Source organism: Mesoplodon mirus, assembly GCF_964341445.2.
Source record: "Mesoplodon mirus genome assembly, chromosome: 11".
Taxonomy (NCBI): Eukaryota; Metazoa; Chordata; class Mammalia; order Artiodactyla; family Ziphiidae; genus Mesoplodon; species Mesoplodon mirus.
The window spans coordinates 38,495,216-38,508,211 of record NC_138987.1 but is presented as its reverse complement, the minus strand read 5'-3'; the positions used below and the strand labels follow the sequence as shown (position 1 = coordinate 38,508,211).

The 12,996-nt window shown below is 53.7% G+C and overlaps 1 protein-coding gene across 2 annotated transcripts; it reads left to right on the top strand.

The window, feature by feature from the left end:
• The first annotated feature begins 826 nt into the window (after window positions 1–826).
• Window positions 827–11,269, top strand: TOB2 (transducer of ERBB2, 2). 2 transcript variants are annotated; one of them, XM_082636167.1, is made up of 2 exons: window positions 827–1,237; window positions 7,262–11,269. In XM_082636167.1, the coding sequence occupies exon 2, from the start codon at window positions 7,358–7,360 to the stop codon at window positions 8,387–8,389; it is 1,032 nt and encodes a 343-aa protein (XP_082492293.1). In that variant the 5' UTR covers window positions 827–1,237; window positions 7,262–7,357; the 3' UTR covers window positions 8,390–11,269. The 2 variants fall into 2 exon arrangements, with proteins under 2 accessions (XP_082492293.1, XP_082492292.1); XM_082636166.1 differs by having other exon boundaries at window positions 828–1,233.
• The last annotated feature ends 1,727 nt before the right edge of the window (window positions 11,270–12,996 follow it).

Below are 12,996 nucleotides of genomic sequence, written 5' to 3'. Positions count from 1 at the left end.
TCGCCCCCTCTTCCTCCCGCTCTGCCCGGGCCCAGGTTTCCCCCTCACCCTTCCCTCGACGTTACGCGTCCCCCGACGAGGCACCAGGAGCTCGGAAGATTCGGGTTAAGCCGCGTTGATAAAGGTCCGAAACCTTTACAGAGTTCGAGTCGTCCCCTCAGCTCCCCCACCCGCGAAGAGACCGTATCTGGGCCGGTGCAAGCGCCACGGGGAAAGTCGGACGGTCAGGTTCCAGAGCTGGAGCGACTCGCCGAGGTGGCCTGCGGGTACGGTTCGGACGAGCATACGAACCGTCGGCGCCGGGGCAGGTGCAGGGCCGAAGACACAGCGGGGAAACTCCCTTCCCCGCGACATCCATTCAGCCAACACACCTAAAGTGAGCAACTGAGTCCCAGGCCAGGCCCCTGCCCTCCCGAGCTCGCTGTCTACCTAGGGAAACACCTAACACTATAAGCACGATTTGAGTGGTTTGGGACATGAATAAAATAACTGCGAAGCAGCGTCGTGATGGGGAGGGAAGGCGGACCGCGTTACACAGGCCGGCCAGAAGCAGCAGACGTTTGAGCCGGGATCTGAGTGATGAGACAAACAGGCCGGCCGACCGAGGGTGGGACGCCAGGGCGGTGGCCGGGGACCCCCGGATTCCATTCGGAGCCGCGCGCCGCGAGCCGCGAGCCCTGAGGGGTTAAGCAGTCAGCCGGCTGGGAAGTAGTCCCGGCCCGGCGCTCGGCCCCGCCCCTGCAGGGCGGAGGGACGCATCACGCAGGGGTGGGGAAGCCGGATCCGTGCGCAGGGTTGCTAAGGGTGAAACTTTTCATTGACTTTGCTCACTTCGAGCAGGGGCGCGGGAAGGTGTGGGTCGTCGGCGGAGAGAAGCGAGTGGCTCGGGCGACGCGGGGCCAGAAGGGCAAGACCGTCCGCCGGCCACAGCCGGGACCGTCTTCCGCCCCGCGGCACGAGCAACCCTCCGGTCCTCCATCCCCGCGCCGTCGCCGCTGGCCGGCCCGCCCGCCCTCTGTCCCCCGCCGCTGAGCCCGACCTCCAAAAAGCTGAAAGAATTATTATTGAGAGTCATAGCCCATACCCCCCTCACTCGCTCCCCCATCCTCAACGAAGAAAAGGACACCTCGGCTTCCGGGAAGGGAGAGCGACCTCCGCCTCGCGCCCAGGACCACCCTGGAGGAAGAAGCCGCCCCGCGGCCGGCACACCGCCCCGCCGCCGCGGAGATCCGAGTGAGTGAGTGGGGGGCGTGCGGGCGGGGGGCCCCCCCGAGACCCAACAGGCCCGACGCCTTCCGCCACCCCCGCCCCACTCCCGCTCTCCGCTTTGGTGGACGCTCCACGTTGCTGTCACCCCCCCCCTTACACCTGGCCAACATTTTCCTTTCCCCTTCCACCTCCCCACTGGACCCCACCTTTGCCCCGTGCTCTTCTTTCCCTCACGTTTGCTCTCATACTGGGGTATCCCAGAGCCCCTTTCTTTCCCTGTTCCAAGTGTGGCCACCTCCTGGGTGCGGTGCATTTCCTCCCTTTTCCCTCCGTTCTTCATATCCTAGAGAGTCGCTAGATTTTCCTCGTTCCCCGCGAAAACATAACTCCCACCACCATTAAATAAAATCAGAAGAAGGAAGGGGATCCAGGCCTTGTTTTTCTGCTTTTCCCGTTTGCGGGGAAGGAGGGTGGTAATAATTAATAGGGTTTATTTTTGGCCCTGTGGAGCCTGAGGGATGGAGGGGGGACACCCCCCTTTTGGACCGGTCAGTGGTGACTGTCCTCTGGCCGCCGAGCTAGAATTTACCATTTGGCTTGAGCTCTTTATCCTCGTTAGTGTTTTAAGGGAAAACTGGGCGGAAAAAAGTACCCTTACAGCAGTATCAGTGAGTGGATTCTGGGTGACCCTGGTGAGGTGCCTGGGAGGAAGAGCCTTACTCCTAAGCTCCTGTCCAGAGGATGGACTGTGCCCTTGACCAGAAAGGGAGGGGGAGGAGGAGGGAACAGAGAGAGGAGGGGCACCTGGCAGCCCTTTCCCACCCCCTAGAGGAACCAGAACCCCACACAGTAGGCGTCAACTCGTGGGCTAGCCGAGGGGGGTCCCGGGTGTCTGCTCAGTATCTAACCTTTCTTCTTCCTACCCACCCTACCCTGGGAGTGGGTCCCTCATCTTTGATTTAACAGCAGAAAAACACCCCTATTGCTTTCTTGGGTGCCTGCCCCCATCCCCCTCTTAAGCGGAGGGGGAGAGAAGCTTGTGTGGGAGGAAGGATTAGGGAGGTTTAACACCCTGCAGGGGAGCTTTGCCGAGGATCTGGTAAGTCTGGTCAATAGAGCAGGCCTTGCAGTGGGAGGAGACTCACAAACAATTTTAAGTATTAGAAAATGTTGTCAGATGTACAGTTTTTCCTTCCCTGCCCGGGAACTCTTTCCCATTACCTAGCCGGGTCTGGTTACTCGGACTTGGATTAGAAGAGGGGTGAGGCTTGGGCCCTGCTGGCGTCGGGCCTTCTGATTGTCGGCCCGGCGCCTCCCCGCAGCTTAAAACTGGGAATTTCTTTGGCCGAGAGGACGGGAGAACTGGGTTTATTCCTGCTGTTCCATTGCTGGTTGTAGGGGCTACAGCGGAGCCCGCTGGGCGTTAAGTGAAAAGGCTCTTTTCTCTTTGAATCCACCGTCCCTGCAGCAACTCCAAAGGGAAACCACCCAGCCCAAGGAATACAGATTAAGTGGCAGGGGTTTGGGGAGGGGGAGGGATGTGACTCCTATCTATCCCGGCCTACCGCCTTCACCCAGAAAAAACTCATTAGAAGCTGTTCGTTGATTCAACGGTCTTGCTAGGCAGTGAAGAGAAAGGAAGAAAGAAAAGTTCAGTTTTTCGGGAAGCCGAGACATGGATATGGTGGGCGACACAATACGGGGAGTAGGCCTTATGGGTAGAATTTATATAAAATGTATTAGGCGGTGGGCGGGGGAGGGGGGGCGCCAGTCTGCCACAGCGCGCATGTGCATCGGAAACTTTTCCCCGGTTCTACCACCCTCCGCCAGCTCCCCTTACCGGGCATGCGTAGTTCCCCGGCTGAGTCTTCGCAAAGTACGCAGGGAAGTGTAGTGTGCAGAGAAAGTAGGTCGTTTGCTCCAACCTGAGTGTGAGGTTTCTGAAGACTACAATTCCCAGAGCGCAGAGCGCACCTTTGCCCCTGGTCTCCCCGTGTATGTTGGGGTTCAGTCAAGTCTTCCTGGCTTCAGAGGAACCTGGAGAGCCCTAGAAAGGGCCCTTTTTTTTTTTTGGCCGCCCATCGGGGTTTTGTGGGATCTTAGTTCCCGACTGGGGATGGAACCCAGGACGTCGGCAGTCAGAGCATGGAGTCCTAACCACTGGACTGCCAGGGAATTCCCAAAAGGGCCCTCTTAGTCGGAAGGAGTCTTGTAGTCAGACTTGGGTTTGCATAGTCCATGTTTCGGCGAGATGGTGTGGGACACTGGGCGGGCTGGTGCAGTCAGTTGGCACAAGTCCTGGTAGCCTTTCAACCACACCCACCCGTCTGCCTCCGGGACCAGTGTGGTGGGGCCACCCCCTGTCCCGCCAGAGCCGGGCTCCCACTGCCCAGCACCCGGTCTGTGACACCTACTGGCCTTGTCAAAATTGAGGACCCTGAGTCCTCTTTCCACACTCATTTGAATCTGGTAGTGCTTGATTGTCCTATGATTTGGATGTTAAGGCTGGAGGTGCCTGAATATTTTACAGGTGCTCAGGGTTTGGGGGCCCAGTGGGTTCCCTCACTGTCCCTCCTTTTCCCCTTTAAAACAATTTTTTCTTCCTAAAAACTGTCCTTCGAGTTTTTGTCAGAAGTTCTATGGCGTCTCCATTTACCATATCATTGACTTGCAGCCTCCTTCCAGCTTCTTTTTTCCCCCCCTTTGACATTCTCTTGAGCACTTACTCCTTTAAAACGCAACACAGATCTGAATCCAGGATGAACTTTGTTGCTGGATGTAAAGCAAATGAAGGAGGATAAGATTCTAAATAAAAGGGGACAGAATTTTACTCTCATATTTGCAACTTTTTAATATATTGACAAAAGGTAGATTTTGCTGTTGTTAAGCATTTAGCTTTTTTTTTTCTTTTTGCCACATTTCTGGCCTTTTGTGCCCGAGTCAGGGTTGGAGAAAGTCTTTGAGTCCTCTCCTGCGACTTAACTTGAATCTACTTGTTCCTTTTATTGAAGGGTGGTTATTTTTAAGCTATCTAATTTTACCACATTGTATGAATATTTAATATATAAGCTCTAGAATTTGTCCAATAGCCTTAAAAAAATGAACAAACTGATGTGAGTGGTCACTCCTATCTTTAGTTAAAGACAGCACCAGTGCTTTAATCCTCTGTTCCGTAAGCTTCTTGAAGTCAAAATTAGAGCCTGAGCTGCTAGAGCAGAAAATCTCATTCTGGTTGTCCAGCGATTTTGTAAGGTTCTACCTCACAGCCATCTGGCCTGGCCTGTTCTCCAGTTGAAGAAGCGAAGGTGGCATTATCTACTTCTGATTTGTGCAGCAGCAGCACTGAGGTATAAATTGGTGTGCCGCTTTTTTTTTTTAATAAATTTATTTATTACTTATTTATTTTTGGCTGCGTTGGGTCTTCGTTGCTGCACGCAGGCTTTCTCTAGTTGCGGCGAGCGGGGACTACTCTTCGTTGCAGTGTGTGGGCTTCTCATTGCGGTGGCTTCTCTCGTTGTGGAACACAGGCTCTAGGCTCATGGGCTTCAGTAGTTGTGGCACGCAGGCTCAGTATTTGAGGCTCGTGGGCTCTAGAGTGCAGGCTCAGTAGTTGTGGCGCACGGGCTTAGTTGCTCCGTGGCATGTGGGATCTTCCCGGACCAGGGCTCGAACCCATATCCCGTGCATTGGCAGGCGGATTCTCAACCACTGCGCCACCAGGGAAGCCCCTGGCGTGCAGCTTTAGTTGCTAATGCTGCAGAAAATGGTTAGCTAGGCAGGGCTGATGACAGTGATTCTATTGTATTTTGGGGTGGGAGGCTTATTTCCCAATGACTTTGGCCTGCATTTAAAATGCTCCCATTTTGAGGCTGAACTGTTCAGGGGAGGTGATTTAGAAGGCAGTTACGCAGCAGAGTTTGAGAAGGCATAGCAGGGTGCAGGAGCCCTTTGGACTGTGTAACATGCCAAGAGGCCATGTGGTGCCTTGGGAGAAGGGTCATATGTCATGTTCAAGTTCTACTTTTCAAAAATACTTTGAAGACACTGTATTTAACTCCAGGCCCGTTCTCGGGAACCAGTGCCAGCTTTCTTTACAGCTTTTTAGTCTCCTGTGTGTTGGACACTTCTAGTGGGCCACTGTGGCCCTTACAGACCTTTGTTCCTGAGGGGAGGCCCATGGTCCTGGTAGCTATCTTTGCATCTGATGATGAATCCAATCCTCATAAACAGAAAGCTCCTTATCTTTATCATTCTTCTTCTCTTTAAACCTAGAAGGACCCTGGAATTGATCTTTGGCCACCAGGAATAGACATGTGAAAACACGTGGAGATTGTCTGTATTCGAGGCTGGGATAGATGGGGGAGAAAAGAGTCATCTGAATCCTCAGCCTCCCTGTGGAGGGCTCAGGAGAGGCCATGCTCGTGGCACTTCTTTTGATGCCCCACGTGACCCTTTGTCTACTCAGACGTGAAGTGAGGGTGGGGCTAGACATGGCCAGTGTCATCAGATACTCCACTTTAACCCAGTGCAGTTTTCTCTGATACTCACCCCGGAGAGCTTTGCCTGAGGGTTCTGTCCTTAAAACGCCCTGGGGAGCCATGGTCCCAGGCCTTAGAATTACAGTGTAGCCAGTTGGGTCAGGTGTTCAGAAAGCTCAAGATCCTCAAGCCTAGAATTAGCACCTGGATGCTGTGTGCTGGACCCAGAAGGGATTTTAATCAAAATCCAGCTCCAGGGACAAAAGATGCCCTTGACGGGTAGTGGATCAGTCTTGTCTCTGTGCTGAGCTCAGCAGCACATTCTCACCCAGATGTGTGGTTAGGAACATGTTCTGGCTCTGTCGGCCCTCCAAGATGGCCCTTTGCAGTTCAGTTCTGCCATGGCATGAGCCTGGATCTGCCCTTTTGGAGAAAGTGAGGCAATTAGGATCCCTGGCTCTCAGGACCTCACAGATCATCTTCCTGAGAAATGAGGCTGGCCCAGACCTCAGGAATAAACCTTTTTGACCTCTGTGGATCTGGCTGTGAGAGAATCCCAAAATAACAAGCTGAGTGTTTATGTTGGGCTGCCTCCTCTCCAGGGATCTCCAAACACGTGATAAGTCTGGTCTTGTGCCAAGGACAGGTGGTCAGACAGTCCCTGGGAGACTGAGTGATGATGGGTCCCCAGCTGGAGGCTGTAGGGTGATGGAAAATTTCTTCTCTCTGCCCGCCTCATCACCTACACTCTAGCCAGAAACTATAGAGATTTCCCTCAGGCCATACCAGTACTGCTCTTAAGGCTTTGTTGGCCTACAGGGCCCGCTTCCCTCTCCTTTCCTCTGCTTCCCTAGGGCAGCCCCTAGTCAGTAGTTTCCTTGTTGGTCCATGCCTCTGATTGTGATAGGTCTTGACTTTTTCCTGGGGATCATGCCCCAGTCTCCATTCTTGGAGGCTGTCTGGATGGAAATGCTCATGTTGGTTACACTGTCCTGCAAAAGAATCAGCTCTGCAAACCCAGAGTGAGCCAGAGCACACGCACACCCAGGGAGCTCAGGATAACAAATTGGATGTGATTGGAGTCCCGGCCTCCCGTGAAAAGTTGGCAGTGCTGCTTCCTGTTCAGTGACCTGTATCCCTTTCCATTTAAGGGGTTGAAACTAAAGATTTTAAACTCCTGTCTTGGCCTGTGACAGTTTGGGAGTGGGACTTCACCGAGATATTGCAGAGACAAGTTAGCAAGAGCCTTCCATTCTCCATCTGATTTAGGAACTCAGTTTTTTTGGTGTCACTCATAAAGTGACCTGAATTCTCAAAATAGTGGAAACCACAGTACCCCTATTTCTTTAGAAGTACTTAAAAATACTTATCAAGTGCCGACTAAAATATCATGTTACTGCTGAAACTAAGGCTCAGAAAAAAGTGACTTGCCCACAGTCACACATACAAACCTGTCACTAGGGGAGCAGAACTGGAACCCTGAGGCTATGTGATCCAAACTTGGTGCTTTTCTGTCTGATCCCCGCTGGCTTTCTGCATATCTACTCATGAAGCCTTTCTTTCTCATTTTTCAGCGTTGTCTGGAGCCCAAGGCTGCCCACCTTACATCTCCTACCACTGTCCTTGGCTTGTGCACGTGCCTGTGCTGATTCTCTGCCTGGGAGAGGACGATGCAGCTGGAGATCAAAGTGGCCCTGAACTTCATCATTTCCTACCTGTACAACAAGCTGCCCCGGCGCCGGGCAGACCTGTTTGGTGAAGAGCTAGAGCGACTCTTGAAAAAGAAATATGAAGGCCACTGGTACCCTGACAAGCCACTGAAGGGCTCTGGCTTCCGCTGTGTCCACATCGGGGAGATAGTAGACCCCGTGGTGGAGCTGGCCGCCAAGCGGAGCGGGCTGGCGGTGGAGGATGTGCGGGCCAACGTGCCCGGGGAGCTGAGCGTCTGGATCGACCCTTTCGAGGTGTCCTACCAGATCGGTGAGAAGGGGGCTGTGAAAGTGCTCTACCTGGATGACAGCGAGGGCTGTGTCGCCCCAGAGCTGGACAAGGAGATCAAGAGCAGCTTCAATCCCGATGCCCAGGTGTTTGTGCCCATCGGCAGCCAGGACAGCTCCCTGTCCAACTCCCCGTCACCGTCCTTTGGCCAGTCACCCAGCCCCACCTTCATGCCCCGCTCCGCTCAGCCCATCACTTTTACCACCGCCTCCTTCGCAGCCACCAAGTTTGGCTCCACCAAGATGAAGAAGGGGGGCGGGGCAGCGGGTGGGGGGGCCGGGGGCGGGGCAAGTGGCCAGCAGATCCCCCAGCAGCAGCCCCGCATGGCCCGCTCTCCCACCAACAGCCTGCTGAAGCAGAAGAGCCTCTCTCTGTCTCTGCATTCACTGAACTTCATCGCCACCAACCCGGCCCCTCAGTCCCAGCTCTCACCCAATGCCAAGGAATTTGTGTACAACGGCGGTGGCTCTCCCAGCCTCTTCTGTGATGGGGCCGATGGCCAGGGCAGTGGCACCCCGGCCCCCTTCGGGGGCGGTGGGGCTGGCACCTGCAACAGCAGCAGCTTCGACATGGCCCAGGTATTTGGAGGTGGTGCCAACAGCCTCTTCTTGGAGAAGGCGCCCTTCGTGGAAGGCCTCAGCTACAACCTGAACACCATGCAGTATCCCAGCCAGCCATTTCAGCCCGTTGTGCTGGCCAACTGACCGCCCACCTGCCCGTGGGGCCAGGAGCACCCAAGACCACAGAAAAGAGAAAGGAAAGGAAAGGCCAAAAAAAAAGAGAAAAAGAAAAATACACAAAAATATTTCCAATTTTCTCACTCTAACTTCTAGAAACAAGATCCAGCCCAGGCATGGAGTGGGAGGGGGCTCCTGAAGCACCGAATCGTGCTTAGCTCAGCCCCCTGCTGTTCTCCTGCCTGCCTCTGATTTATTCGGTTGGTTTGGGTTTTATATTTCTTTTTCTTTTTTTCTTTTTTACATGTAGTTTTCTATATAACATCTTTAATTAGTGGCTTCCTGTGCTAAGAATGGTCCAGATGTGAATTGCTGCTCCCTGCTCCCTCCCTCCCTCCCTCTCCCTCTCCCTCTCCTCTCTCTCTCTCTCTCTCTCTCTCTCTCTCTCTCTCTCTCTCTCTTCCTCCCTCCTTCACACGCCTGGTTTAGGGTTGGTGTGTCCCAGCTCACAGGGAAGGAAGAACCGCGGCTGGGACCTGGCCCTCTTCAGAATAGGGAGAGACTGCCCCGTGTCACTGCCTTCATCACCCAGCTGTCCTCTCACTCAAAGCCATCCAACCTCAGCAGGCCTTCTCGGGCCCTGCCACCCAGATAGGTCTGACTCCAGCCCCCGCTTTCTCTCAGGCCTGGGCCCTAGGGAGCTGCCAGCTGGCCACTTGACACCCTCCCCCTAGAGCTGAAGTTTGTGACTCCAGGGAGGTTAGCACTGTCTGGTGTCCCTTTCACCTCTGTCCTGTTGCCCCGTGCCACCATTCCCACCTGGCCCGGACCATCACCGAGGCCCTGGAGACCCAGCCATTGGCACATGTGGCCTCTCTCATGTAGCCACTTCTTTCCTGGGCCTGAGTTCGTGGGTAGGGAGGTGGGGTGAGTGCAGATGTGCTTGTGCGTGCGTGCGTGCGTGCGTGCGTGCGTGATTTGCTCTCCTGTTTTAAAGGATTCCGAGCCATGTGAAACTTCCCCTCTGGGTGTGATTCCGGGTTGCAGCAAGTGTTTATTTACGTGTGAGGGTGAGGAATGCACTGGGGGTGGGTTGTCAGTCCTTTTGTGGGGTGCTTCACGTGGTGGCACAAGACTGGCTGAACCTGACGCTCCCAGAGTAAAGCACTGCAGAAGGAACTGGTTTCCAGACTGCGGAGGGATCTGCACTTTCGTTTGTTTTTGACCAAAAAAAAAAAAAAAAAAAAAAAAAGGGTTAGCAGTGAGGGGCTGAGGGGATACGCAGCCTCTGATACCTAAGAGAAGTCCCTGGACTCGGACCCTCCTATTGTGTGACCTTAGCCCTGGGGTGGGAAACGCTTACCTGAGCGCCCTGGTGGGGGGGGGGGTGAGTTTTGGGTCAGTGCCTGGAGTGGGCAGTCCGAAGCCTTGAGTTGAGACTTTGGTCTTTTGGCTGTAGATGTTGCTTTAATACATTCTTTCCCTGCCTGCTTGAGAACCTCTTGCCATCCCCTCACTGCCCGACCCAGGCCCACTGGGCCCAATGCTGATCTCGAGCAGGCTGGGCTGGACAGGCGCTTGGCCACGGCAGGTGGTGTGTCTGGATTCTTGAAGAGCCCTCCCCACCTCTGCTGGAGAGAATTTACCTTGACCCAACCCTAGTGGGCTAGCTTCCACGCCATGACGCTTTGGCAAGTGGGCACGTAGCATCAGGGCCCCCGTCACCAGAAAGTACCAAAGCCTTTGGCACCCCACCCTCTCCTCCCCAGCGACCCCAAGTGGGCAACTGCTGTGGCAGCGGGTCCGGCCCAGACGGACACTGCCAGCTGGCCTCCTCTCCCTGCAGTGGGCACCAGCTCTACCTCCCCGCGCAGGGCAATGCCCTGGCTCCTCGGCCCGGCACCGTCTGTCCCCCCTAGACTTCTCAGGGGCCGGCCCCGTCTGGGCCACCCTCTCCCGAGCCCTCAGCTCCCGCACAGGTGACAGGCCCAGGCTGCTCTCTGGGAAAGGTTGGATGCTGCCTTATGCCCCCTTCCCGGCCCCTCTTCCCCCACTCATGCACACAGGCACCCACCACACCCTGGGCGGCTTGTTCCTCACCACATACAGGGAGGGGGAGACCAACCCCTTAGTGTCTTTTGAAATACGAAGAAAAATGTGTGACCAGGAGCATGTCTCCTGTGCTGGGCTCTTGGGCCCACTTCAGTCTGTCTGTCTCAAATCTAGGCGTTTTTGCTTCAACTTTATTTTTTTTTTAAGAAAACAAAACAAAAATCTGCACTAATTTACCTGGTTTCGTAGGAAAACTTTTTTTTTATTTTTTACATTTTTTGGTGTCCGTTTGTATTGAATAATTTGCTACATTTGTAAAATGTAAGAGGTATATATAATATATGTATATTTCTAACGTAAAAGTAATTTTTTTCTTTTCAAGATTTTTTCTTAAGAGGAGAGAAAGATATTTTTTCAGGAAAAACAAACTTTAAAATAAAAAAAGAGGAGAATAAAACCTATTTCTCCCCTTTCCCCATCCTCTCTCTGTCTACCCCTCTTTCCCAGGAACAAGTCAAAAGGTGGATCGTCTTGTAAAGAAAGTAAACTTTTAGTCCAGAATGATGTCTTTTTTTCAATGCAGTGAGCTGTAGGTTCTCTAGTTTGACCCCTGGGGATGGGAAGGGGGGCACTGAGGAGCTCGGGGGAGCAGGGTAATGAATTTGTTTTCTTTAGTGAAGGAGGAATACAATCAAGCGTTTTGTATTCAGAATGTTGTGCAATATTTTGGAATGGAACATTGGTGTGTTTAGAGATTTAGTTTAAAAACAAAACAAAAAGATTGATCAAATCTGTACAGTTTATATTGTTCCAGATTTTTTTAAGTTTGTATTAAAAGCATGATATATAATAACCTTCTGCTTGCTCCCTGCTTTGTTTTGTTTCTGGGGCCCCTTGTGGGATAGGGAGAGTTGGAGTGACCCAGCCCCCGTTAACTTCACGAAACGACTGGTCATCCTCACCTGACCCCTGGGTGGGCACAGTGTCACAGGCCCCTTTTACCTCTCCCCTCGGCACAGGACACTTCCAGGTGCCCACTCCCAAGGGGCCTTTTCCACACGGAAGCAGGTTCCACGAGGTTGTGAACGGCCCCCGCTCCCTCTGCTGACAGGTGGCGAGAACAGGACACACCTCTCCATGGAATCGCAGCCAGGGAGGGATCAGCCTCCAGCCTGCTCTCCGTCTGGTATTTGGCCATCAGAGACCACTAGACCCTCAGGAGTGGGCAAGGGTGAGAAGAGCCTACCTAGGTCAGGTTCCGTCCAAAAACCTGGTGCTTAGATTCTCGACCCTTCTCTTGGCAATTCTGGAGCTGTTTCAGTGGTGACGTGGCCTGCCTGAGCCCGGGGCTAGGGAGGAAATCAGCGTCTCCTCCCTCTTCCTTGGTACCTGGTGCCCCCTCCCCAGCAGTGATGTACATCAGCCTCGCAAGGCCCACGGGTTGAAGATGTCAGCTAGGTATTTGTTGAATCTTATTTTACCCTCGCAACAACCTGGTGATAACAGGTATTATCTTCATGGTACAACTGAGAAATGGGCTCCAAGTTAGATTACCTGCAAAATTCATAAAACTAGTAAGTGGGGAAGCTGAGATTTTGCCCCATGTGTGACCTTTTCATGTATAAAACTGTGGTAACTGCTATGGAAGAGTGCCACTGGGGTGGGGGGCTGCAACTGGGTATGGGAGAGGTGACAGGCCTGGGGGATGCCACCTCCATCCAGGCTGGAGCAGGGGGCAAGCAGCTCTTCTGGGGCATCAAAAGGACCGGCATTTCCTCAGGCCCCTCACCCCCCAAACAGGCCAACACCAATCCCTCCCCACCCAAGTGTGTGAACTGGGCCTAGAAGCTCTCGGGCCAGACATCCCACATCTGCACAAGGTCCCAGGAGCCCTTGATGTCTGGCCCCTCCATGGGCCACTTCCTCCAACAGAGCCTGTTGCGGAGACAGAGGCCCCAGTCCAGGATGCCCAGGCCCTGGCAGAGGTCTCCCTTTCCTCTGCCCTGGCAGGGAGAAGCCCAGCCTGTCTCAGTGTCCCTATGCACAGGTTGCCCATTGCCTGTGGGCCCCAGGTCCCCTCACATACTCATTCTATTTATGTTAATATAAATAAAACACCTAGCACAGGTTCTACTAGAGTAGGGGCCCATACCCACTCCCACTCACCCATACCCACTCACTCATTCTCACTCCCTGTGCACGTGCCAGGGAGCCGACAGGCCTGGGGGAGGCTCAGCTCAGGTGCCGAGATCGCCCTCCCGGCCAGCCCCTCCAGCTGAAAGAACAGAGAGTCCAGGTTTGAACAAACCTCCAAATTCTCCATGGCTCAGGCACAGAAATGATTCATTTGTACGTTCTTGCCTCCATTTATTCACCAATTGCTGGCTCTGAAAAGGTGCAGCGGGAGACCTGGGGGTAAGGGGAGAAAGAACATTCTGGTAGACTCAGAGTTTCTTGGAAAAAAGGCTCATTTATTCATGAACACTCCATGAGCACCCACTGCCTGCCCTGGGAGCACAGGTGGGACAGCAGTTACAGGAGAGGTGTACACAGGGGGCCTGGGAGCCCAGGGATCAGGAGGT

Bases quoted from the DNA above. Each gene is read 5' to 3' on its own strand.
- TOB2 (XM_082636167.1), top strand. From the start codon at position 7,358: ATGCAGCTGGAGATCAAAGTGGCCCTGAACTTCATCATTTCCTACCTG.